General features: G+C 58.4%; 1 protein-coding gene across 2 annotated transcripts in view; it reads left to right on the top strand.

Annotated features, from left to right (window-relative positions):
• The window catches only part of SSH1 (slingshot protein phosphatase 1), a 58,980-nt gene extending 32,580 nt beyond the window's left edge, over nt 1–26,400 (top strand). For both annotated transcript variants that reach the window (XM_055146980.1, XM_055146981.1), the window contains exons 4-15: nt 2,071–2,135; nt 3,034–3,155; nt 6,368–6,436; nt 7,558–7,623; nt 9,383–9,577; nt 10,549–10,642; nt 11,831–11,959; nt 14,435–14,481; nt 15,979–16,125; nt 17,445–17,645; nt 18,641–19,172; nt 21,687–26,400. In XM_055146980.1, the coding sequence (XP_055002955.1) occupies nt 2,071–2,135; nt 3,034–3,155; nt 6,368–6,436; nt 7,558–7,623; nt 9,383–9,577; nt 10,549–10,642; nt 11,831–11,959; nt 14,435–14,481; nt 15,979–16,125; nt 17,445–17,645; nt 18,641–19,172; nt 21,687–22,874 (2,855 nt within the window). In that variant the 3' untranslated portion in view covers nt 22,875–26,400. The remainder of the gene's footprint in view (nt 1–2,070; nt 2,136–3,033; nt 3,156–6,367; nt 6,437–7,557; nt 7,624–9,382; nt 9,578–10,548; nt 10,643–11,830; nt 11,960–14,434; nt 14,482–15,978; nt 16,126–17,444; nt 17,646–18,640; nt 19,173–21,686) is intronic.
• The last annotated feature ends 651 nt before the right edge of the window (nt 26,401–27,051 follow it).

The following is a 27,051-nucleotide window of genomic DNA, read 5'->3' as shown; positions in this document are numbered from 1 at the left end:
GAAAGCCTCCCTTTCCTCACCATTACAGTGGGTATCAAACACCAGAACCTTGGTGGCATAGGCTAGAACTTGGGGTGCTGCCCATCCCACCACAATGCCTTCTGTACGCAGGCTTTCGCTCTGGACCCGCACAGGTGCGGCCCCGTAAAGGACCTGGCCATTGTCTACATCTGCACCCAGACACTCCACCTGTGTTACTAGGTGTGAAAGGTCCCCTTCCCCTCAGTCTGAGATGGTTTTCACCCTCCAAGCTTGACAAAGTCAGTGCAGAGCCAATCAGTGAAGGCCCTCGGTCCGGCTGGCCAGCGGCATCCCACGGAATTGGAATCTGACTTGCGCTCAGAGAGGTAGCAGGGCCGCCAGCTGCCCTGGTACTCTCAGGCCGTGGCATTCAGGCAGGCACAGGCGGGATCAGTGGCCATTGCCTTTTCCTGGACTCCACAGCTCCGGCTCCATCCTGGGGCTCCCTCTGTGCCTAGGATGCAGACTCCGTTCACAGCAGCCAGACCACCTGCTGGAGACTCTCCAGCCCCCTACAGTGGGCTTGTCATCTCTGGGGCATTTGTTTCCCCCAGTGGACACTCAGAACACATGGAGACCATGGGGATATGTGTCCACCTGTCTGCAGACGCCTGCACCTCCCTGCTCCCAGTCCTGTCAGGGAGCAGGGGATCGAGGGGTAGGCCTCTGGGTAGAAGGCATTCCCCAGCTGGAAGTGCTCACCCCACAGAGGTGCAGATTGATCTTTCTGGGGTTCTGAGGGTGCACCTATTGGGTAATTGTTTACTTTGACTTTTAGGCCGCATGGACAACAGTGCTCAGGAGCTATTCCTGGCTCCATGATTGCAGCCCTATTTGGGGACTAAGTGTTGCCTGTTCCCAAACCTCCTGCATTCACAGCCCTGCTTAGCCGTGAATCAGAGCCTTTAGTGTGTGTGTGTGGAGGGGGGCCGGGGAGGGGGTGGTCTTTGATATGCTGCAGGCATCAGAGAAACACAACTTCTCCTGCATGGTCCTGCCTTGCACCTTCTTGCAGATGGCACCTTTCCAGAGCAACCTTCTAATACAGAGAAAAGCATTCCAAAGTATATGAAAACATGCAGGGCAGGCCGAACTTGGAGCTCTTGGTACAATACTTGGCCTTGCATGTGTAAAATCCTAGATTCCATCTCCAGAACCACATCCCCTCCCCCAAAAAAGAGATGGCATAAAGGGCTTGAGCTCATGTCTCATGGAAGGGAGCTCTGAGTTCAATCCCTGGAACAAAGTGGTTCCCTGGTAAGCTCTCCCCTCCCCTGCGAAGTGTATAAGCTAGTTGTGTTTACCAAATTTTATGTTTGTTTTTAAACGATGCAGAGAGGGGGGCCAGAGCCATAATACAGCAGGGAGGGCACTTGCTTGGCATGCAGTCGGCCAATGTTGGATCCTGGGCATCCCATAATGCCAACCCCAGTAATGCTGAGAGTGATTCCTGAGTGCAGTCGGGAATAAGCCCTGAGCACCGCTGAGTGCGGCCCCCCTCCAAAATTTAAAAACAAAATTAATAAAAAAATAAAAACCCATAGGGGCTGGGGTGATAGCTCCGTTTGCAGACCTTTCCTTACCTGTGAGGGCTTGAGTTTTATCTCTGCCCCATCTGTCCTCCCCCCCTGCCCCATAAGCACTGCACTTCCCACCTGAGCCCCCAGCTGTCAGGCCTGCTGTGCTGGGCTGGGCATTGTGGGAGAGGCCCCTGTTTAAGTAGGTGTTAAAATAGTTGCAAGGCTAGAGGGAAGGCACATGCCTTGAATACAGCTTGCAGCTGCCACGATCCTAATTTCGAATCCAGGGCACCCACTATGGTCTACTGAGCACTGCCAGATGAGACCCAAAACCAAGAAAAGAGAAAAAAAAAAGTTGGAAATTGTCTGTAAAAATACAGTTTTCAAAACCGTGGCAGCCGGCTTCATCTCGCTCATCCTCGCCTCACATTCTTTAACGTGGGGTGAGAGAATCAGGCTGGAGCCACCTGGGCCTCCCAGCCTTCTCTCAGTAGTTGGCAGTGACCTTCTGCTCTTCTTGCTCCCACAGGTGACTTGCCTCAGCATCTTCAAGTGATGATCAACCTCCTGCGCTGTGAGGACAAAATCAAGCTGGTAAGAGGAGATCAAAGTGGCAGCTCGGGGAGCTGGGTCCATAGCACAGCAGACCCACTTGCAGTAATTCCTGAGTGCAGAGCCAGGAGCAACCCCAGCATGCAGCGAACCTGAGTTCAGTGCCACCACCCCGTAAATGGGTCCTCCAAGCCCCACCAGCTGTGATCCCGGAGCACAGAACCAGGAGTACTCCTTGAGCACCGTTGGGCGTGGCCCAGAAAGTAAACAAAAAAGGAGCATATTTGAATGTTTAATCCTGACATGCAAGAGGGGTAATTCCGCCTTCTGGCAGACTCCCCCAGGTGCTCACCAGGGCCAGGTCTGTTCCTCTGTGTGCAGAAAGCCCAGAGAGAAGTGGGAATCTTCACTCTTGGCATAGTGACTGTTTCCCGTCTGACGCACTCTGGGCTCCTCTGAGCCAGGCCCTGCCCGTCCCTCGAGCTGGAGATCAGAGCAGAACTTGGCTTCTGCCCTCAAGGCTACCATTATAGCACAGCAGGGAGGGTGTTTGCCTTGCAAGTTCCATCCCCAGCACCCCATATGGTCCCCCTGAGCACCACCAGGAGTAATTCCTGAGTGCAGAGCAAGGAGTAACCCCTGAGCATTGCCAGGTGTGGCCAAAATAAATAACAACCCTGGAGAAACCTTCCCTGGTAGAGGTTGAGGAGACGGCTTGGGGGGCTGCAGCAAAGGCCTCTCCTGTCCACACCTCCTAGTCTGATGCCCGAGAACCACCAGGGTTAGTCGCCTCGGTGACCTCCAGCTCGGCCCGAGAGGCTTCACAAACCCAACAGACATGCCAGGGAGAGGGAGAGGGAGCACGCACAGGTCCTCAGCCTCGGGCAGGAGGGGGCCGCCCCAGGGAAGGGCAGCTGGTGACCGCATGTCTGTGCTGCAGGCCGTGCGCCTGGAGAGCGCCTGGGCAGAGCGCGTGCGGTACATGGTGGTGGTGGACAGCAGTGGGCGCCAGGACACGGAGGAGAGCATCCTGCTGGGCGTCGACTTCTCCAGTAAGGAGAGGTGAGTCCTGCTGCCGGGACATGGCAGGGGTGGGGGTGTCTGACGTCCATGGCAGGGAGCTCAGGCCCTGCAGACAAGAGGACGGCACATTTCCGCTCCTGTGGGCCAGACTCTGGCCGAGGTCCAGACTCTGTACTTGGCACAGAGTCCACCCAGAGGATGGGGAAGTTTCACACTAGTGTTGGTGGGGTACTGTGGGGGAGGTACCCAGCCTGGAGGAGGTGGTAGTTAGGTCATTGAACACCCCCAAGCACAGGCAGGAGCCAACCCCCATGAGGCAGGGAGCACTGGAGAAGACGATGCATAGAGTGAGCATGGGTGATTGACAGGAGTCTCAGCAGAGTCTCCTCTGGCAGCTTCATCCTGGCCTGCCCAGCCCTTGCCCGTGGGTCCTTGCTCAGGGGCATTACAGAGGTTTGGGATTTCCTGGTGATGGGAGGCCAGGTGTGTGTGTCCCAGACTCTGGTGCACGTGGAATGAGGGCAACCCGCTGGCTGCTGGTGGGTCCATGAGACCATCGCAGGCTCTGTAATGTGGACCCCCAAACTTGTGCTTCACTCATCCACGCTGTCACTGAGCAGACAGGCCCCATCTCGGGCAGGAGGCCTAGCCCGACCACGCTGCGCTGTCCTGTCCCTGTGTCGGAGCAGGAGGCCTGCCCATCAGCAGCAGCCGTGCACAGTCCCTACCTCTAACCCAGAAGCGTAGTGGGGAGAGTCATGGCCACCCCCTGAACCACAGCCTGCAGGCACAGGGTGGCAGGGTCCCCCTCCCCACCCAGAACGTTGTACTTCGGCGTGTTCCCAGGGCCCATGCAGGAGCCCCCAGGGAGTGAGAGGGCGGCTCACCCTGCTCTGGGCTGGGCCATAGGGGAGGAGTCTGGGTCAGGGAGAAACTACAGCATGACCTCACTGGGGGCTGGGGGTCCAGAGAAGCCCCTGAGAACACCTGCTCTCGGCACGGGCAGAACCCTGTCCCTGGGTTCTTGCTGGTGTGGCTGAGCTAGAGGCAACTGGGGTTGGCCCCCACTGCCCTTGTCTGCCCACGCCACCGTGGGACCACTGGAGCAGCACATCTGTTGCATATGTTGAATCCGGTGGAGACGGTGTGGGCCATGGGCAGCCTTCTCCCTGCCCCTGCACGCAGCCCTTCCCCTGCTCCCATGCACGCTTTCCCTGGGATGGGCCACCACGCCTCGACTGTAGGTACCCCAAGTTTGTTCATTTTCAGTTCAGTGGTGAGCCCACATGCTCCTTCCCACCCACGGCACGACCTCGCCTCCCTGCAGCCCTGGCTTCAGTTCCCGCAGGGTCCCTCTCCCAGGTCCTCATGCTTCCACAGCAGGCCCTGCCCTGACACCAGCCCCGCCCTGTGCCCGGGACCCTTAGCCACTCCTGCTGGTATCCCGCAGTTGGTGACTTGGGCCCAGGGGCTCTAGAGCAAGTGGCACCATGTTGGCTGGATGCAGCTGCGCTCTCCTCCCGCTTGTCTGGGGGGTGGGTGCTGCAGCCCCCCTGTACTGCCTGGCGCCAGGCCAGCCCTGTCCTCTCCAGAAGCCTGGGGAGATAGCCAGCCTTTGGATCTTGTGTCCTTGGTCTGGACACAGATTCACCCCCAGCTGTGAGTCTTCCCAGGATGTCCCTGCGCAGCTGCCCCACGGATACGCACAGCTTTCCTCCCCGTCCCCATGTTCTGGAACTCCCCCCCCACACCCTTGGAGGGCCTGGGACCGTGTGCTCCTCCCCTGCCCACTGTGCTAGGCCCAGTCCCTTCCCCCAGCCCCTATGTCAACCCCCAGGATGTCCTCATTGTGCAGAAAGAACAGCTGTTCCCGACTCACACAGCGTGTCCTGGCCCCTGGCTGTGCCTGGGATCCCAGGGGTCCCTGCAGTCACGTGCCCCGTGGGCAGCCCTCCCGGCTCTCCCTCTGTGCCTACGAAGACTGGGCTAGGGCATGCCTCTTGTATGGTGCCATCTAAGAGGTGGTGCCAGCCTGACCCCTACCACCTGGCCCAGGTGCTGGAAAGGGGGTGGGTCTTCCGCCCCCCCACCCCCACCCTGCACTGCCACCCTGTGCCTGCATGTATCCGTGTCAGCCACTTCTGTGCCTCTTCAGCTCTGGCCGAAGAGCTTGGGGAACTTCCATAAATACTAATTTGTGGTTCTCCCCAGGAGACAGAATTAGCTGTTCAAGAATGGGTAGGACTGCAGGGGGCCCGAGACTCTGCTGAGCACAGACCTTGCGCAGACAGGAGCAGGAAGTGAGAGTCCGGGGCCCGTGCTCGGAGGAAGCTGCCCCTTGAGCCACAGGGCTTGGGTGTGGACGGTGGTGGGGGTGCATTGGTCCTTAGGACACCCCCAGAGAGTGGCAGAGCCAGCCCCTGCCCAGGCACAGGGGCTCCACAGGCAACTCTTCTGGAAGTGCTCCCTCTGGATGCCTCACTAGAATCCGGGGACTCCGGTAAACCGGCCCCTTTCCTGTTCCCAGCAGGCCCAGCCTGCAGGTACCAGGGCTCAGGTCGGGATGGGCCAAAAAAACAGATGAAGCGAGTTGAGTTTTATGGACGGGTGTGGCAGAGGGCTTGCGGTTCCCAGAGTCTGAACGTAGGGTCCCACATGTGCAGGGCAAATCCTCTGCTGTGTGGCTACGCAGATCTGTGCCCCAGGAGGCTGGGTTTGGGTTTGGGGTTTTGGCTGTGTGCTTTTTTTTGTTTTGGGTTGGTTTTGGCCAGACCTGACGCTGCTCCAAGCTACTCCCATCTCGGTGCTTGGGGGTTGCGCCTAGCAGAGCCTGGGGACTAGAGTGGAGGATCTCGCTGGGGTGGGGTGGGGTGGGGGGCACTCTAACATGCAAAGCCTGCGCTCCAGCCCTGTGGGTCATCTCCCTGGCCAGCCCTCCCGCTCAGCTGATTTCAAATCTTTATTAACTCTTACCTGATTTTCACGTCTACGGGCTGTAGACATGGCTCAGCAGTGGAGCTCACCCCAGGTGCTAAGGCTGGGGTACCACCTCCAGCAGCAAAACAATATGTACGAATAGACATTTTCAATCCAAAGCCAGCAGCTGAGCAGAGGTGCAGAAACGGGCCTAGAAATGAGCTCCCACGCTGGGTAAGGCGCTCCCCACCCCCCTTCACCCGGGACTGGGGCTGGGGGTTGCCCACGGGGCGCTCCATGGCCCTCGCTCCAGGCCCCTTCTCTCCCCTGCGCAGTAAGAGCTGCACCATCGGCATGGTTCTGCGACTGTGGAGTGACACCAAGATCCACCTCGATGGCGACGGGTAAGCCATGCCACAGGGATGCAGGGTCTCGGGAAGCATGGCACCGTGGGTGAAGTGGTTGCAAGAGCAGGGGATGGGGGCAGGATTGGGTCACCAGGCCCGTCTGTGGCATTCCCATGCAGCCAGAGGCTGCGTTCTGCCATGGTGGGTGTGGGGGGGCGTATTCTGCACGTGCCCCTGGCACTGCTCTGGAGAGGGAGGCCGCTGGGCAGGGGCCCACCATGTGTGCGGGTGCAGGGGAGGCGGGCAGCCAGCCGCCCATAGAGTTTCTAGGACCACTTTGGGCAAAGGAAGAGGCCTGGGGCCGTGGACCAGGGCTGAGGGATGGACAGAGGGGTAATGGGACAGGGCACTAAGGGTTGAGGACTGAGGGATGGACGGGGACTTAAGGACAGAGCCTGAGAGAGGGACAGTGGCCAAGGGGTGGACAGGGCTGAGGGACGGGGCTGACGGGTAGGTCTAAGGCCCACTGAGCTCCTGTGTTCCCTTGGGGGGTGGAGGGGAGACCATGGTTATTTGATGAGTGGAAGGAGCAGGATAGGATATTGTTCCTCCACTAGAATCCAACAGGAAAGAGTCGGCTGCCTCATAGATGGGTGGGGGGGCCAGGCAGCAGGTGGGCTGTCCCTTAGACACTGCCTGTCACACGCTTTGCTGGGCTTCCGGGTGCAACTCATGTGGCTCAGCTGGAAACAGTCTTCTGGGGCCTGGGAATGGGGTTTTTCCACAGAGTGCACACATCCACATATGAGTCCCTGATTTCAGCCGGTCCTGTGCCCCCCCCCATCAGAGCTTGTCTCTTTTTTGGAGGCAGGATGGGGTGGCGCTGCTCGCACCTTACTCCTGGCTCTGTGCTCAGGGATCACTCCTGACGGGGCTTAGTAGAACCATATGGGGTATCAGGGTTCTGATCACACTGGGTCGGCTGTGTGCAAGGCGGGCGCCCTAACTGCTGTACTGCCTCTCGAGCCCTGGAGAGCCCATCATGTCTTCACTTCTGCCCTTGTTGCAGATGACTGTCCCAGGGTCCTCAAGGATCTCTGGGGCCTCTGGCATCTCAAGGACCAGGGGAGCGAGCTGGGCTCACCCAGTGAGGCATCTGTCTCTGCTTTTCTCCCCAGTGGCTTCAGCGTCAGCACGGCAGGACGGATGCATGTCTTCAAGCCCGTTTCGGTGCAGGCCATGTGGTGAGTGTGACATAGGGACTGTCAGTCCCAGGCATTTTCCCAGTGGACGGGCCGTGACTTGAAGCCCCCCCCCCACCCCACTGCCTCACCGGCCTTGATGCTCCTTCAGATCCTTTCCATGTGTGGTGAGCAATGGAGGGTAGAAAGGGCACTGTTTCCAAAGCTGTGCCAAGTGCATTGGCACCTAGTCTATCAGTGGCATGTGCTAGAGCCAAGCCCAGGCTCTCCCCTCACAGAAGACTTTCACATCCAGAACGGGTCACCCTACTTGCTGCTGCATCCATTTCCATTGGTGGACATGCCCCTTTGATGGACACGTGGGTGGGCACCTCCTTTGGGGCTGGCACAGAATTGAGTTACCATGAGCCTCTCTGTTTGAGTCCCACCTGCCTTTCTTCGGGGGTGTTTGCCTCGAAGTAGGATTATGTGATCATAAGAAATTTCTAGATCTTTCTCCCTTAAAGTTCCTGGGGAACCACCGACCTCTGTCAGGAGGCTGAGTCCTCTTCCAGCCCCCAACCCATGGTGTTGTTTATTTTTTTTTTTTTTTTTGGCTTTTTGGGTCACACCCGGCGATGCACAGGGGTCACTCCTGGCTCATGCACTCAGGAATCACCCCTGGCGGTGCTCAGGGGACCATATGGGATGCTGGGATTCGAACCCGGGTCGGTCGCGTGCAAGGCAAACGCCCTACCCGCTGTGCTATCACTCCAGCCCCTCAACCCATGGTGTTGTTTTTCCTCACAGCGGTCCTTTGACTGCTGGTGGGAGTGGTGTCTGTCATGGTTCTGATTTGTGCCAATCCAGCAGTGGTGTCACAGGGCCCCCTTCCGGCCCTGTGGGCCTCACGTGCCTTCTCTGGAGAGCAGTGCACCATGCTGGGGCCCGAGCCTCAGGAGAGACGGGATACATCTGTGCCCTCACTGGGGGGAAGAGGGGCTGAGGGGGCGTGGGGCTGCAGGAAAGGGCTGGGTGCGAGCCATCCGGAGCTGCTCCAAGTCTGGCAGCCACGTGTTGTGTGTTGGGAGCCTGCACAGACCTCCCTGACCTGGGCGGGCAGCACCCAGCAGTCGGGAGCACTCTGGGACGGCCTCTGAGATGGCCTCTGGGTGGCTCCTCCCGCCCTGAGTTTCAGGCCCTGACTCTTGGGATCCCTGACCCCAGCTCTTCGGGACAGGCAGTCCCGCCAGCATTGGGGCCCACGTTCATGCTGCGCTTGGTCTTCGCCTCCGTTGGGCCTTGCACTGCCCTCAGCTCAGGGTCATCTGGGCGGAAATGGTGGAATCATGACTCTCTGGATGCTTCGGATGTTTCTGTGTGTCCCTGGGTCATATGTCCTCCCTCCATCCCTCCCGCTCTCTCTGCCCCCCAGCCCCCTGCATGTTTCTAGGATTCTTCCTTGGGAAATGCAAGCTCCTCCCTAAGAAAGGTCCTGGAACATTGAGGGGGTCGGGAGGGCTGTGACGGGCCGCAGTCTGCAGTCTGCTGCGCAGTACTCTCGAGACTTGCCTTCCAGCAGGGCTGTATGTCCTGGCTGCGTCCAGGGGTGCCCCAACCTCAGAAGGAATCTTTCCTCCCGGGGGTTCATCCACAGGCCATGGAATGCCTAGGGTCCAGGGGAGACTTGGGCAGTTGTTCTGTTCCTATGGGTGGAACTGGGGGGATCATTCTGTCCACGCGGGGACACTGGCTGTCACCTGGTCAGTGCTTTGGAGCCGGATTCCTGGAGCTGCCCGCTGACCCTGACCCCCTTGCCCAGGTCGGCCCTGCAGGTTCTGCACAAGGCCTGCGAAGTGGCTCGGAGACACAACTACTTCCCGGGGGGCGTGGCGCTCCTCTGGGCTACCTACTACGAGAGCTGCATCGGCTCCGACCAGAGCTGCATCAACGAGTGGAATGCCATGCAGGACCTGGAGTCCACGCGGCCCGACTCCCCGGCCCTGTTTGTGGACAAGTAAGCAAGGCCAGCGGCGCCCTGGCTGCCCAGCTCGAGGCCCTCCCCCCACTATCCCCACCACCACCCCAGCCTCATCTCCCTTTTAAAATCATGGACAGATTCAGCCACGAACACCTTCCTGGGGGAGCAGGTCCCTAACTTCTACCCAAGTCTCAGGGTCGCAGACGGCCCTCAGGCCACGTCTCTGGCTGGGCTCAGTGCTCAGGCGGGCCCGTCCCTGCCAGTGACAGAGACGTCACTTCAATGCAGCTTCTCCAGGGAGGGTGGCCGCCGGCTGGAGGCCACACTTGGTTCCAGTCTCTGTCAGAGGAAGAAAGGAGTTAGGACCCTCGTTCCAGAAAGTTGTGACCCTGGGTCACAGGTCACAGCCTCTTAAGGGGGCCAAGGACAGAGGGGGCAGCTAGAGTGAAGCGAGGGCCAGAAGCCACGTTTTGGAGGTCATGGAGTGGTCATGAGGGTGGTGGGGAAGGTGAGTGACCTGGAGGATTACTTGGAGGGAAGGCACAGGAAGCACACAGCTGCTGAGTCCATGTCAGGAAGTCCCGGCAGGGGGTCACAGGTCACAGCGCCCTCCGGGGCAGAGACCCAGGCTGCAGGGACCTATAGCTGTCACTGGGGGGGGGTCCCACCCCAAACGCGTGAGCCAGTGGCATGCCCTAGTGCACCTGCCCTCTGCACCTGCCTATCACACCTGTGCTGTGTGCACCTGTCCTCTCCCCTGCCCGTCACACCTGTGCTGTGTGCACCTGTCCTCTCCCCTGCCCGTCACACCTGTGCTGTGTGCACCTGTCCTCTCCCCCCTGCCCATCACACCTGTGCTGTGTGCACCTGTCCTCTCCCCCCTGCCCATCACACCTGTGCTCGACACCTGCACTGGCTTCTCGCACCATAAGCATCTGAGATCTGGCCAACTTTGACCCTCCGGCTTCCAGTCTTCCTGCCCTTCCCTAAAACTCTTTTATTTCCAGGCCAACCGAAGGGGAAAGGACTGAGCACCTCATCAAAGCCAAATTGCGAAGCATCATGATGAGCCAGGACCTCGAGAACGTCACCTCCAAAGAGGTGAGCAGGTGCTTCCCTGTTGGCCGCCTTCACGTGGCTCAGGGCATCGGGCCTGGGAGCCCAACTGCAGGACCCTTCTTGACTGGCTCTGAGGCCCTCACTGAGCACCCCAGGGATCTTGCAGATTGTTCTGAAGCACTGCCCTAGTTAAGCCCCCTCTGGCCCGAGGCACCTTCAGTTCATTCACTTGGTGACGTCGCAAACCTGATTTCTTCCACATTCCAGTGGGGTGACCCTGAACCATCTTCCATCTGCCCTGGGGTGGTGGTGGTTGCTACTTGTGTATTTTTTGATGGGTCAGGGGAGCGGGGGCAGATACCAGCAGCACTCAGGGCTTACGCCTGACTCTGGACTCAGCGATCACTCCTAGCAATCTTTGGGGGACCAATTACAGTGCTGGGGATTAAATCTGGATCAGTGACGGACAAGGCAAGTGCCCTATCCACTGTACTATTCTTCTTCTCTAAAAAATAAGAAGATTAGAGAGGGGTAGGAAGAGAGGTCAGACGTCTAGGGCACCTGTTTCACATGTTCAGCCTCCCAAGTTTTGATCCCCAGTGCTGAAGGGTCCCAAGCATCCCCGTATTACTGACCGCCCTAGCACTGGGTTCTCGCCAGGTGGACAGAAATCACTAGGTGGCCATCAGGATCCCTGAGCACTGCTTGAGATGCCCAGAATTTTGGAGGGGGAAGTCATATGATGGGACATTCCAAAGACACCAATTGTAGGTGCTGAGATATAGTACAGTAGGTAAGGAGTTTGCCTTGCACGTGCCTCACCCAGGCTTGATTCCCCACCATCCCATAAGGGTCCCATAAGGGTCACCGCCAGGAGTGAGCCCTAAGTGCAGACCTAGGAGTAACCCCTGAGCATTGCCCGGTGTAGCCCCAAAACCAAATAAATAAAAAAACAATTGTAGTGTAGGTTTGGAGGCGGGATGTACTCAGTAGCACATTGTGAAATTGTGTGTGTGCTCCCAGCTCAGTGGGGACGGTCCCGTGGGAATCAGTTGCTTTTCCCGAAACACTAAACTTCCCACAGTCACACCTAAGGCCACGCCCTCCAGCCACGCCCGTGTTCCCCCCGAGAAACCTTCTGGGAAATGGTTTGTACTGTGGCTGTACTTCGTGGGAAGTAAGCCAGCTGCTCTGTTCTGACCCCTTTCCCTAACGTCTCCCGCCCCGCAGATCCGGAATGAGCTGGAGAAGCAGATGAACTGCAACCTGAAGGAGTTCAAGGAATTCATCGACAACGAGATGCTCCTCATCCTGGGTCAGATGGACAAGCCTTCCCTCATCTTTGACCACCTTTATCTCGTAAGCGCAGCCACAGGCTCAGATTGCGGAGGGGTGGGGGGAGCCCAGGCCAGCCAGCTACAAGCAAGTCACAGGAGGGAAGTGCTCAGATGTCAGGGGCCTTGACCCTGACCCCTTACTGACACCCCTGCCCCCTCCCGCACCCTTCTCATGCGGCCCTCTGGTCTCTCAGGCAAGGCCGCGTGCCCTGGCTGTTTGGGAAGCTCTTGCCCTTGGTCTGCATGTGCTCCTTTCCGGATTCTCCCCTGCCTCTCCCCCTGCCAGCACTTCACACAGTCACCACCAAATGGCTTGGGAAGCGGGGTGCTCAAACCCCAGATGGGTAACCCCATCGGAGCATGTGCTCCCAGCCCCAGGTCTGTGGCTGAGACCCAGGAAAAGAGGAGGCTGAAAGGCAGCTCTCCCTGGGGTTGCCATGGGGGCACTGGGGGGTCCCTCCCCTCCATCTCCCTCGGATTCTTTTCTTTTTCTTTCTTTTCTTTTTGTGGGGGGTGTGTTTTCTTGGGTGGGAGATGAGTGCTCGGGACTTACTCCTGTCCTTGTATCCAGACAACCCAGGTTCATGACCTCAGCACCCCATACAGTTCTCTGGGTCCCTTCCCTTGGGAGTGATCCCTGAGCACAGTCCTAAGCACAGCTGGATATGGCAAAAAATATATATATAAAATGCATATTGAGGGCCGGAGGAATGGTACAAGGGTTAAGACACTTGCCTTGCTTACACCAGACACTAAATCCTGCTTTGACCCCCAATACTGCTTATGGTCCCCCGCGCCCCAGGACAGGAGTGATCCCTGAGCACATCTGGAGTCACCCATGGCACTCCTCTCCCTCCAAATCTCCACTTACTGTGTTTTTCATTTGTCAACCTCCCCCACATTGAGGGTCCTGAGCCCTTGGGGAGCCCTGAGTGCCACGCTTCACCCCAGTTCTGTCCCTGGCAGGCCCTCCACTAGGGGGTGGTAACGGCCTTCTGGGAGCTCACATTGTTTTTGTCAGTGTGGTTTGGTGCTTGATGTCACTTTTTCCATGAGAGATACTAAAGGAATTTTTACGATCGAGCCTCTCCTGAGTGTGAAAACCCAGTGAGCACCACACAGTGCTAGCCCCCCTCCCTCAACCCCTGTGGGGGTCCCCCTCACCCCCCTGCACCTGAGGCACCTGGTGCCCCCAGAGAGGAAGGAGTTTCCTGGGATACTGAGCAGCTCTTTGTGACAATACTGCGTCATCTGCACTTCCCAGGGCAGAACCACGGTTACGACTGGCTTTGTGCATTTGTTTCCTTCTCATCCTCTTTGCCTGCCCAGAAACGGTTTATTTCCTCTAATGCTGTGTTTTTTGTTTTAAATATCCAATTAAGAGTTGTCACAGAAAGTTTGGAGATACGTCAGTCTAAAGAAGAAAATAGGAGGTTCCACTTTCACAGATTCAGACATCAATGTTATGTCATCACTGTTACATTTTGGTATATTCCTTTGTCCTTTCTGTTTATTTATTTTTTTCTTCTGAAGGGAAGGGGGCTTCTGGAGCATACTCGGCCATGCTCGGGCTTATTCCCGGCTCTGCGCTCAGACATGACTCCTGCAGTACCAGGGGGACCAAATGTATTGTCGGGGATCAAACCCAGATCAGCCATGTCTTTACCCCCATAGCATCTCTCCAACTCCTTCCCCTTCTTTTTTTCAATATACACCTTCCCAACAAATAAGTGAAAAGAAATAAACATGCAGTATCTCTTTGGGGGCATACCCAGGCTCTCTGCTCAGGGATCATTTCTGACCGTGTTCAGGGAAGCATATGGGGTGCTGAGGATCGAACCCACATTGGCCACATGCAAGGCAAGCACCCTACCCATGAGACTCACGTCCTTCGTGCAGTGTGTTTAAATAGTTCACATTTTGCTTCAAATGTTATGTATTTCCATTGTCATTAAATGCCCTCAAAACATTTGATTGATTTTGATGGTTTCATCATTTGGATCCATCTCTTGGGTTTGGAACCAAACACATCTGGCAGTGCTGGGGGGTGGGGCGGAGGGGACTGTCCAGTGCCAGAATCAAGCCCAGGCTTCCCATGTGCAAAATATGGCCAGGGCAGAAACCAGAGCAGAGGGTGAGAACTTCTCTGGGTATTGCCAGAATATCTCCCAGAAACAAAAGGTGACTGATGTCCCTTGTGAGGAGTGTGAGCCTGAAAGCATCTTCCCTATGCGGCAGCTCGGAGCTCAATGCTGCTCAGGCCAGGACCCCCCTTGAGTGGGACCCAGGAAGGGAAAAGTTTGCAGAGGGAGCCCGGTCAGTTTCCCAAGGCCAGCCCAGGGCTGGCGCCTTCTTATGCTGTATCGTAGTTTCTGTTCTCTGAGGCTGAGGGCCCTGGACTCAACCGGCTCACTTAGGGCTGGGCACCTGGGGCATCCCACAAGCAGCAGAGGCTGAGATGTGACACTCACAGGGGTCTGTGTGATCTGTCCCCTAGGGCTCTGAATGGAATGCGTCCAATCTGGAGGAACTGCAGGGTTCAGGGTGAGTCTTCTCCCCGTGTCTTCCCCTATCTTCCAGGCAGCATTAGGACCCCCTTCCCAACCCTCGGGCCACCAAGCTGAGGGACGTAGTTAAACCTGAATAGCGTTGCACATCTGTCTGTTGAGTAACTCCCAGGTCTGAGCATCCTTCTGGGTTTCCTGTCATCACAGGTGTCAGGGAGAATGATTCTAAGTCACACGCCAGCGGTACAGGTCATGAGCCCCTCCCATTGTCCCCACTGCCCAGCTGAGCTGCCAAGAGCATCCGCGTAGACACATGCCAACTGGGCGGGCCACAGCCGCGCTCCCCAGAGCACTCCTGGTTCTGGCGGTGGGCCTGCAGGGAGTTTGCCGCTCAGTCCTCAAGGCTGAGGCCAGAAACACCTGGCTGCCTCACTTCGCCTGAGAAAGGTTTAGTGGCAGGAACTGGGCTGGCAGATGTTTAGATCTAGATCTTCCAGAACAGATGTCTGGACATTTTTGCTTTTAAATAACACAGCCGCAAAAATTGCTGTTCTGTGGTTCTGACCTAGTGACATTCTTGAATTACTGCGTTTGAAACTCAAGACTAAACAAGTCTTAAAATATATCTTTGGAACCACTGGTTAAGATGCATTCTTGAAATGAAAAAATACTTCTAAAATACAAGGTGAGGGGCTGGAGCAATAGCACAGCAGGTAGGGCGTTTGCCTTGCACGCGGCTGACCCAGGTTCGATTCCTAGCATCCCAAATGGTCCCCTGAGCACCGCCAGGAGTAATTCCTGTGTGCATGAGCCAGGAGTAACCTCTGTGCATCGTCGGTGTGACCAAAAAGTAAAATATATATATGTATATATATGGCGATAACTGTCTCATGCTTTCTCTCTTGCTGGGAATAATTTTTTCAAGTAGTTTTGAAAAGTACTTAAAAGTATTCTCTTCTGAACTCTACTGGAGATGTTTTCTTACCCCTAATATTTTCGTCCTCCAGGAGCATATTAAGTTTAGAAAACTTCAGAGCTTGGGGTAGTTGGCCCTCTCAGTATTTATTTATAGCCTGCCTTGCTTCATCAAGGGTTTAAGGAAATTCCCAAGGATATAAATAGTGAACTGATAGATTTTACTTTATTATTATATAGTAGATTTTAAGCTTGTACATATAGTAGTTACAAATTTTGAAACTTTAAGAGATTTTGAAAATTCACTTAAGTGATGTATATATTTACTCTCCAGAGTTGATATTATAGAACAGTGCTGAGTTTTCAAGTTTTTTCCTATTTAAAGATATACACATACATATACATATATAACATTGTCATTGTATAGGGGACTTTTAGGAAAAAATACCTCAAAAAATTCCATTTGAGAAAAATGGAAAGTCCGACCATAAACATCTGCCCTTTGTTAATGTATATTTCAGGTTTTTCTCTATGCAGTTTTTAGTTATTTTGTTTCAGATATTTTCTCATTCAGATTCTCCAAATTTGTTTTCTTTCTTTTTTTTAAATCTCATTTCAGTGTTGATTACATTTTAAATGTCACTAGAGAGATTGATAATTTTTTCCCGGGCCTGTTTGCCTACCATAACATCCGAGTGTATGATGAAGAAACAACAGATCTTCTTGCCCACTGGAACGAGGCGTACCACTTCATCAATAAAGCCAAGTAAGAGTGAGCAGGGTGGGGGGGGGGGCGGGGTTGGGAGGGTGGAGCAGTTCGGAGGGACAAAGGTCTCTGGGAACCAGGATGGCCGGGTTCAGACCCAGCTCCACGAGGGCAGAGCTGTTGATTCCCTAGATGGGGGGCCCGAATGAGCTCTCTGAGTGCGACTGTCTGACCCCAGCTTAGTTCTCTGCACTCATTCCAGACCAGGGTCAGACCCCAAGAGGCTGCTGGAGCACCCGGCCGGTAGGGAGGTGCTAAGCCAAGGGGCGGTCGTTGGTGGCGGCCTCCCCAGGGGCATCTGCCCTCTTCACCCGCCAGAGCCACTGTCCTGCTGGAGTGCAGTGGGGCTGACCGCTGGCTCCCACGCTCACCCTCGTCCTGTTCTCCCTCACTGATGTCCGCATGGAGAGGGCCACACACAAGGGGTGGGGGCGCAGAGAAGGGGGCCGCTTTTCTGTTTGGTTGTAATTGGGGAGGTGGGGGTGGTCCACACCCAGCGATGCTAAGGGGTCACTCCTGGCAGTGCTTGGGAAACCCACCCTATGGGATGCTGGGGATCGAACCCAGGTTGGTCATGTGCTAGGCAGACGCTCTTCCCTTTGTACTGTCACTCTGGCCCAGGGAGGGTCCGGCTTGCAGCGTGGGGGCGGGGGCCCGGGAAGTGAGCCTGCTCCTGGCTGCTTCAGTTGTGAATGTGCGCTGGAAGCGCTGCCCGGGCAGATACAGGCAGGTACGGACTCCAGGTGCCACCCCTTCCTGCCCCTCCCTCCTCTTCCCCAGAGGGCCAACATGCCATTCTAGTGGCTCTGCCCAGCCTTGCTCTCCCTGCCCCCCCCGCCCCACACCCACTGGGCCTCTGGGCCAGTGCAGCTCCTCGGGCCTGCTGTCTCCAGGGTCTCGTTTCCTGGTCCCCTTGAGGCCATAGGTTACTTGACCCTGTTTTTTTTCCTCCAGGAGCCCGGTGGCCAATTGCTGCTGGGGAGGCCCCGTGGCCTACACAGTCGCCCTTTGAGCTGTCTGGGTGCTTCCCGAATGGGGGTCTTGTTCTCCTCCCCTGCCCCGGCAGCATTTGTCCCTATGAACAGCTCCAGGATCACTAACTGATGCTGCAGGGGAATTTTCCTGGAGCCAGGGCAGGGCTGTCCAACCCGCATCACTAACCAGGAGCCCAGAGGTGGGGCTCTCCAGGCAGTTTTCACCCTGTTGTTTGTTCTTGTTGTTTGAAGGCGGGTTCAGGGGACCCTACAGGGTGCCGGGGATTGAACCTGGGTCATGCAAGGCAAACACCTGCCCGCTGTGTTGTCTCCCCTGCCCTGCAGGAGGAACCATTCCAAGTGCCTGGTCCATTGCAAGATGGGGGTGAGCCGCTCGGCCTCCACGGTCATCGCCTACGCCATGAAGGAGTTTGGCTGGCCTCTGGAGAAAGCGTACAGCTACGTGAAGCAGAAGCGCAGCATCACGCGGCCCAACGCCGGCTTCATGAGGCAGCTGTCAGAGTACGAGGGCATCTTGGACGCAAGGTGGGCGCTGCCGGACGGGAGGAGGGCTGGCAGGACGGGGACCCCTGACACACGAATGTCCATCTCCTGGGCTTCGTGTGGTGCTGAGCCCTGTCCCAGGGCCCGCTGCGGATGCAGAGGGAGACCCAGAAGCCGGGCACCCTGCGAGCCTCCGACTTCACATTCGCTCCCCCCTGACAGCTTCATTGAGAGGCCGACAGGCACGTCCTGGAAGCTCAGCCCTGCAGGTGCTTTGCCGGAAGTGGCTCCTAGTGAAGGCTAACACAGTGACTTCTTATTTACTTACTGTGGTGTGGGTAGGGGGTGTGGATTCGGCCACCCCCAGCAGTCCCCAGGCACCATTCCCAGCTGGGGCTCGGGGACTCCAGGCAGTGCTTGGTGATAGGGATCAAGTCACGATTAGCCCTGAGAAAGGCGAGTGCCTTACCCCCTGCATTATCTCCCCAGCCCTGGTAGCTGCTTCTTGAATTCAATTGGGCCTCCGAGCAGGGCCAGGAATCCTGCTTTCTGGGGATCAAACTTGGGGCCTCCTGCATTCTCAGCCCCCCTGTCCCTTGTACCACCTCCCCGGCTCTCTCGCCGCTATCTAGACGGAAGGGCTGAGCTGTGTTCTCTCTGACCTAAATGAACACTTCCAGTTTGTGGAGGCTGTTCCGGCGTGCCGCGGGGCCCCGCCTGTCCCCAGGCCCCTTGCGCAGCCGCAGGGGTGAGTCTGCATGGAGGACATGCGGCTCTGGGGCCGTGTTCACGGCCGGCGTCCCGGGGGCTCCCCGTCTGCACTCCCTTTCCCGTAGCTGCCACGTCATCACTGCCACGTGGCGGGAAATCCTTGAAGGCTTCTCCCGTGTGCCAGGCAGCCCATGTCTTCGCCCCGTCTCAGGGGCAGTGAACAGAGAGGCCTGGTGGCCCCCACCCCAACCCCAGCCCTGGGACTGTGCCTTGCACGCTCACTCGGCCCCACTGCCCAGTGACCCTCCTCTGCCTTCCTCCCCCAGCAAGCAACGGCACAACAAGCTGTGGCGCCCGCAGCCTGAGCACTGCCCCCAGCTGCCCGGGGACGGACACGCAGGCCCCGGGACTCTGGACAGTGCCCCGGAACCACCGCGGCTGCTCTGCTTGGATACTGCCCCCCAGCCCGGGCTCCCCGGAGCCGCCACTCACCCCTGCTGTTTTCGACGGCTCTCGGACCCCCTCCCGCACTCCCCAGATGAGGAGCAAGGCAGCGCGGTTCCGCTGGCCCGTCTGGAGAGGGACACGGCATGGGAGGAAGCGACTGAGGTGCCTCGGCCGGCCAGACAGCCCCAGCAAGGGCCCAGCTCCTCCGACAGGGACGTGAAGAGGAAACTCGAATTCGGGAGCCCCAAAGCCCAGAGAGGCTCCGTAGCCCTGGCGGAGGCGATGGAGCGGGAGGAGGCCCCGGGAGCCGGAAAGTGGCGCTGGGCCCCCGCCCCACCCGACCCCAGCTTGCTCGACCGGGAGAACCTCAATAACAACAACAGCAAGAGGAGCTGCCCGGAGGACTTCGAGGTAGGCCTGGGGGGGCGGGGGGCAGGGGGCAGCACAGCCCACCTGCTGCGACCAGTGGGTTTATTTCCAAGTGCCATCTTGTGGGGTACAGAGGAATGTCAGGACACGGGGACTGGGAACATATGCGTGCACACATGCACACACACATGCGCACACAGGCACACACACACCCCCTACATGCACCGTGTTCCTATTCCAGGAGGGCCTGCCAGCCACTCTCCTTACCTAACATGCAAGACACTCCCCACTGGAGAAGGAGCACAGCGGGGAGGTCACCGGCCTCACGTGTGACTGATTTGGGTTCTGGCACCCCATATGGTCCCCTGTGTCTGCCAGGAGTGATCCCTGAGTGCAGACAGGATTAAGTCCTGAGCATCATTGGATATTACCTAAGAACCCCCCCAAAAATTTTTTAAACAACCCCCCCACACCCCTGCACCCTGCTCATACACCCCCGCAGCCGGCCCGCCCACCTCACTGGCCCCACACTTTCCCTCACACCCGGGGTTGTCTTGGAACAAAGCCCAGATCCGTGGTCTCCTTCTCACATGCCTTGGGAGGTGACAGAACCACAGGGCTGTTTGTGGTTTGGTGGCAGTTCCTCAGGGCTATCGGGTATCCCGATGTGACCCCAGACTGAAGCCTGAACCCCAGGGGCCTCAGGGCTGCCCCGGTCACAGCAGGCTCTTGCCGGCCCAGGCCTGCCTAGAAAATCATCCCTCTCCAGCCCCGGCCTTTTCCTTGCCCTGGAGGCTGGTTTCCGGACGTCTGCTGAGCCGCCCAGCCCTGCTGCTGCCTCACAGACCCCCGACAGGGAGCTTCTGCCATGTGCCTGTGCCGGGTCCCCATCTCCCGGAGCTGTGCCTCCAGCTGGGGTGTGCGGGCAGTGGGTCGGGGGAGGAGGGGGGCACAGGAGCTGGGGCAAGGAGCTGGCACAGAGATGCTCGTAGCCCCTCTGTGCGTGCCCCTCTCCCTCTCACCGCTGGGCCGATGCCCGTGGGAACCTCAAGCCTTTCCTCTGGGGGTGTGGGGGCGCCCCCTGTCTGACCCAGCACTTCTCGCACCCATCCCGCCAATGGGTGAGGGGCGCTCCCCAAACAGGAGCATTGGTGGCAGACGTCTTGGGCCTGCCACTGGCCGTGGGCTGTGCACGCCTCCTGTCGTGACCCGTCAGGGTACGGGAACCAGCAGCTCTGCGTGAAGGATGCTGAGGGCCTCAGAACTTTCTGGGCCCTGGGCTCGAGCCTTACCACCAGGGCCAGCCCCAAGGATCCAGACTAAGATGGGGATTAGTGGGAGACCATCTGTTCTCCCCCTCCCCCGCTGCTCACACCACTCCCACACCCTCCACACTCGTGTCCACACACATGTGTACACATGTACATGTCCACAGTCCCCTGCACCTCGGGAAATCCTGCATTGGCCACTGGCTGCTTTCCTCGGGGCTTCAGTCAGCCACAGAGGAGGGTAGTAATCCCTGATGGGGTGGGGGCTGGGGACACACCCCTCGCCGCGCCGGAGATGCTCAGAGCATCAGCCCGTTGCCCCAAACACTTTCTAAGTCTAGCCAAGGATTCTCATGGCCAGACGCCTCTGAGCCGGAAGGTGGGGCTCTGAATTCCCTCCCTGCTGCTCTGGGCTGGTCTCTGCCCTCTGTCGTCCTGGTGCCTGCCGGTGGTGGAGGTGGTCAGGCAGGGCCGGAGAGATGCACGGGGCATTGGTTTAGACCCTGAGTGACCAGAAGCTATAGCCGTTTTCCTCAGACAAAACTGAAAATATGTTTCTTCTTCCTGGGTGAGGGGGCGTGGAGGGGGCAGGGAGGGGATTGGTTGTAGGGCCACACCTGGCGGTGCTCAGGGCTTGCTCCCGGCTCTGTGCTCCGGGAACACTCCTGGTGGGGATTGAGGAACTATTTGGGATGCTGGTGGGCAAACCCAAGTTGACCACGTGCAAGGCCAGCCCCCTCCCCGCTGTCGTGTTGTGCCGGCTCCTTGTTTTCTTGTTTGATTCCCTCCAGCCCGGCTCCTGCGCTGTGTGCGCCCATCTGGGTCTGTGACTCTTTGCTAGGCCGTTTCCCCGTCACCGCCTCACTTGTCCTGGCCGCCCCTGGATGGCTCTTTGGGGCTGTGTCAGTTCGTGCCAGGCAGGAGGCAGGGGGTGGGGTCTCGTCTGCCTTCGAGCCACAAGCCCATCTTTGTAGAAGGGGCCGTAACGTGGCTGCTTCCTGAATGGCCGAGCGGCCCCTGCATGCTTGCCCCACTTCTCTCCTTTCTCCTGCCACCCCTGGGGCAGAGCTCAGGAGAGGGCCACTCGGGGCGGCTGGCAGAGGTGGGGAGGTGGGGGAGCAGCAGGGGCCCCGCTCCTGCCCACACTAGCCCTGCGGCTGAGCCTCCCCAACCCTCTATCTCCTGGGGCAGGGGCGGGCTGGGGGCAGGGTTCCTCTCTGGAGTCCTCCCTGGGGGCGGCAGCGGGGGCTCATTGTTGGCGTGCTCTCAGTGTTCCTGTCCCTTTCAGCACGACGCTATTTTCGGGATCCTTCACAAGGTGAAGCCTTCCTACAAGTCCTGCGCAGAGTGCATGTACCCGGCCGCCAGCAGAGCCCCCGAGGCCTCGGGGGAGCAGGGCCAGAACCCCGGGGCCCCCGCCATCTGCACGCAGCCCACCTTCCTGCCCCACCTCACATCTTCGCCCATGGCTCCTGCGTCCAGCAGGTCTCCACCACTGGGCACCCCTGAAATGCCCCCATTGCTCCCCGTGGACTCATGGAGACCGGGCGTGGGCGGGGCCGGCGCCCTGGAGCTCCCGGTCACCGCTGGTCTTTCAGAACCTTCCAGAGACTCCCAGAGAGTCTTGCCCAGGTGTCCCCTTACGAAGGACCCTCTCAGTGACAAGAGCCCTCCCGGTCTGGAAGGGGCAAAGGAGGACGCATCTCCCAGGAGGGACCCGAAGCCGGCCAAGGACCTGCGGCTCCTGTTCCGGAAGGAGGCGGAGAAGCCGAGCGCCAGCAGCTACCTGATGCAGCACCAGGAGTCCATCATCCAGCTGCAGAAGGCCGGCTTGGTCCGCAAGCACACCAAAGAGCTGGAGAGGCTGCAGGGCGGCCCCGCGGAGCCCGGGGCCCGCAGGGACAGCAGGCTGGGCGCCAGCATCCCCGAGGAGGACGCGCAGGAGGACCCGGGCCTGCCCGACATCGGCGAGGACGAGGCGGCGGGGCCTGGCCCTGCCCTCGCCGAGGGCGCCTCCCTGAAGAGCCCCCCTCTGCAGCTCTGCCGCCTGGACCACAGCAGCCACTTCTCCCGAGACTTCCTGAAGACCGTCTGCTACACGCCCACCTCGTCCTCGCTGAGCTCCAACCTGACGCGCAGCTCCAGCAGCGACAGCCTGCACAGCGTGCGCGGCCGGCCCGGGCTGGTGAAGCAGCGCGCTCAGGAGATCGAGACGCGCCTGCGGCTGGCCGGCCTCACCGTCTCCTCCCCGCTCAAGCGCTCGCACTCCCTCGCCAAGCTCGGGAGCCTCAACTTCTCCACCGAGGACCTGTCCAGCGAGGCCGATGGGTCCACCCTGGCCGACTCCCAGGATGCCACGCTTGTCCGGTGCCCCTGCTCCCACGGGCCCCTGGTGACCCCCGTGATGACATCGGCAGGGAAAACCGAAAAGTCCAGAACCTTGAAAAGCCCCCCTTCACAGGCGAGCGAAAGCTGACCCGAGGCCCCCCCCACCTTCATTTCACCTGGGGTCCCCGTGGACCCTCACATCAGGATGGCTCTCGTCCCCGCGCGTTGGGGCTGTTCTCCTGATGGCCCGCTTCTTGCCGGAGAGAGGAGGAGGAGGAGCAGGAGCGAGACGCCGCAGCACAGCGCTGGAGACCACGTGGCCACGCCGCTTCCACACCCACCGTGTGAGTTGTCGAGAAGAAGAGTGCGCACCAAAGGGCACAGGGGCCAGGAGCGCCCCCTCACTCTGGGCAAGAAAGCAGTGGCCCCATGTCCTCTGCACGGGGGCGCAAGTGCAGTGCAGCCCACACGCGCATACACACACACACACACACACACACACACACACACACACGTGCGCACTCTCTCAGACAATAGAAGTCCTACCTCTGCTCTTGCCATGTGTTTTTTTTTTTTTTTCCATCATGAACAGTAATGACCAAGGCTCATTCCAGGGAATAATGCTGTCATAAAAGGCTTTTCCAAAAACAATTTTGGGGAGGGTCAGGCCCCCAAAAAGTGTTACGACTTTAAGCAGCCCGACCACTGGAGTCCTGCGTGGAAACGTGGCACTGGGTGCCACCAGCTCTGTGCTGCTCGAGGCCAATGCGGTTAGAGTCTTTGCCCATCCGTCTGTCCACGTGCCCACCAGTTCATCCACCTGTCTGCCCATCTATCCGTCTCACCATCTGTTCGCTCACCCATCCATCTGTCCATCTGTCCATCCATTGGTCCTTCCAGGGTGTGCAGGCAAGCCCTGTATCTGTGCCTCGCACCCGGGTTGGTGGGAGAACGTGAGGGATGTGCTCAGTCGTAGCCAATGGGAAGTTTGCGTCAGAACCCACTTGCTTGGCCAAGGTGGGTAAGGAGAGAGCAGATTTAGGGTGTCAAGGGTCGTCTGTTCACTGGGGCGGGGTTCTGCCAGGCATGTGTCCCCCCCAGTTCTGGGCAAGGGGAGGAGGTGTCGGCCAGGGACTCCTCTTCCCAGGCCAACTGAATGGGCCCTCGCAGCAGCTGCAGCGGGAGAAATGCACTGCAGGAAGCCTCCCCGTGTTCACCGTCACCCCTTCCTGCGCCGGGAACTCCCACCTGCTCCTCCCCGGTTGTGCCAGTCCCCTCAAGACAGGTCTGTGGGCTGCATCCATGACACAGGCAGGGCCTCCCCATTGTCCTCAGTAGGACCAGAGGGTAAAGGCTCTGGGTGAGAGTAGCTGCCTGGTTTCACTCCCAGGGCGGCAGCCGCAGGAGCTTGGCGCGGTTTCCGAGTTGAGAAGGGGTTCAGAGGGTCCCTCTGCTGACGCACTCCAGACTGCCCCTGGCCACCTGTTGAGGGAACCCTCCTGTGGGCAGGACCCCCCTCCCTCTCTGCTCTTTAGGAAGAGGTGGTCCACAGCTGTCCTCTCCAGGACCTCATGTTTTTTCAAATATTCATTATTTTACTTTCCAGAAACCTGATTTCCTACCCCCACTGACGGAAGTCCCCTTAAAAGGTGTGGGTCCACTTATTCCTGAACCCCCGTGGGCTTACCCTGCTGCTTCGGCCAATACAAGCAGCGCCCCGGAAACGGACCCCAAGTAGTTTCTGCCTGTCAGATGTCCCATGGTGGAGCCCTTCGTAGGTCCAGGTAGGCTTTTCGGTTTCGTGGCTACAGGCGCTATTTGAAAACGGGCGTCCAGAGAGCGTTGGGTCTCCTTGGCCCAGTGCAGGGTGGACGGAGGCCCTGCCGTGGACGGCCTTCCTCCGTGGCTCACACACAGCTGGCACATCAGCCAGGAAGCCTCTGGCTCTGCGGAGAGGAAACAGGCTCTCCCCCAAGACTGTGGCCCATGACAAATGGCAGTTTGATGTTGTCGCTGCCACCCTGACCAGTGCCAGCTTGACACTGAGTCTTCTGTTCCACCACCTGGCAGGCTCCTGGACCTGAGGCCCTGGGGAGAGGCCGTGATGGGGGGTTTGTGCGCGGGGGGAGAGGCTGGGTGAGCAGGGAGGGAGAGCCAGCACGGTCCCTGTGCAGGGGGCCTCTGCTGGTGTCCTGTGCCACCTCCCTCCCCTGGCCCCGCTGACAGTTCATGGGAAAGGGGGGTACAGTGAATGGAGGGCTCTGGGTGTCTGGGGCTGCTGGGTGGAGTCGGGGGAACCAGTCGGGAGAGTGGGGAGAGCACTGCTCCCTGTCTGACCCTCTGGCTCCCCACTGCAGGAACTCACCTGCGCCCCCTCCCAGGCATGCGGGGACACCCCAGGGCTCACCCTGGCCGCGCTGGCCTGACCCCCCATCCCACTCCTGCCCGTTCCAGCCAAGGAGCATTCCAGGCCCTTCTGTCCCCCACCCCGTGCACACACACCCACTCCCGGTGGGCAAGCCTGGGGGAAGCCAGGGTTGCCAGAGACCAAGCCTTTGTAGAACCACCCAGTCCTGTCCCCCACTCCGCCGCACCCCAAAGGCCAATGGCCCCTTCCCCGTCCCCCTGCTCCCCGGATTACTTTGTGGGAAGCTGTGCTGCCTCATTTAGTCATGATCATGAAGGTGTGAAAAGGGGGGCTTGGGGCCAGGATACATCACAGCCACCCCTCCCCCTGCCCCTTCGCAGACTTGATCTGCCCGGGAGACCCGGGAGACAGGTGCTGCCATCCCCACCCTGCGTCGTGGATGGGCCCCTGGGTCTGGCCCCTGCCACTGACAGTATGTGCATCCGTGCACGTTGCTAATCAGACCACCACGACATCACTCCTGCAGATGGACGCGCGTTGTGTCTGTCAACAGGCATCTTCCCCGGACCCCACTTCCCTCCACGGTCCTGTTTTACAATTGAGTGCCTTAATACTAGTTTACAAATACTGTGTATTTATGGGAAACCAGGAAGCTCGCCCCTTCTGTGATTGGACCTGTTACCCTGTCGGCAGAGGAGGCTGTGGGCCACCCCAGACGTGTGTGTGCGCATGTGTGCATGTGTGTGCGTGCGCGTGCGTGCATGCATGTGTGTGTGTCTGTACGTGCTCCCCCACTGTGCAGTGGGCCATGCGGGTGCAGTTCCCAGCCATAGGGACCGTGGCTGGGCGCAGCACTGAGGTCCGTGCAGTGAGGCGGCACTGGCTGGCAGGGAGAAGAGAGCTCTGCTAGCCAGCAGAGGGTGGCACTGTCCTGGTGCTCCCTCCCCCATCACATTGTTGTACTCATTAACAGGGATTATAATTCCACCCAGACGACCCTTTCCCCCTCTCCTGTCGGTGTCCTGAGCTCTTGGACACAAAATCCAGGTCCGGCCGCTCCCACCTCCCCACCCCGAGAGGAGCAGAAACTGCCTGTGGGTTCTAGTCGATGAGTTCTGTCAGGTTGTTTGTTTTTTTAATTATTATTATTGTTTCCCTTTTTTTTATATATTTAAAAGGCAGTATCTTTTATACTGTGAATTTGCAGTAGGAGATGCATAATGCACTTTTTTTTTTTTACTTCTGTTTGGTGTGTACTGTATATAGTCTGTGTGCTTCTTGTGATGGAAATAAACTTTTTCTGTATAAAAAAGTCAGTGTCCTATAAGCTTATGAAAAAGAAAACCGCATCTTCGGCTCTGCCTCAGGGCTGAGGGGCATCACTGTGGTCCCCGTGGCCAGTCTCTGCAGACCCTCAGGTATGCTAAGCCAGAGGGACCCACAGTTAACACCCAGGGTGACCTCCCACACTGGTGGGCCAGGGGTTAGCAACCCCCCAGAACATTCTTGAGAGCATGGCGGGAGAAATCAGTAAAGGCAGCCACAACTCACAACTGGCTGGGGGCAGGGAGGTGGAGCAACAGGACAGCAGGGAGGGCATTTGTCTTGCATGTGGAGGTTCCAGATTTGATCCCCGGCACCCCTTATGGTCCCCGAGCCCCACCAGGAGTGATTTCTGAGTGCAGAGCCTGGAATCAGCTATGAGCACCACCAGGTGTAGCCCAAAATCAAGGCAAAAAGACTGGCAGGTGGGGGGCTCTGCCAGGAAGGAAACTAGTGGGACGTGGGGGGGGTCTCAGTCCGTTGAGTTGGACCCAAGAAAGAGCCAATGCTAGAACCGGCTCGTTGGCTCCAGGCGCCCCAAAGTAGAGGGTGGGGACCAGAGAGGGGACAGGGCATAAGTAAAATTCTCCCTTTGCATGCGGCGACCAGGGTTTTATTCCCCAACACCCCAGAG

Source organism: Sorex araneus, chromosome 9 (assembly GCF_027595985.1).
Source record: "Sorex araneus isolate mSorAra2 chromosome 9, mSorAra2.pri, whole genome shotgun sequence".
Lineage (NCBI taxonomy): Eukaryota > Metazoa > Chordata > Mammalia > Eulipotyphla > Soricidae > Sorex > Sorex araneus.
This window is presented reverse-complemented; position numbering and strand designations above follow the sequence as displayed.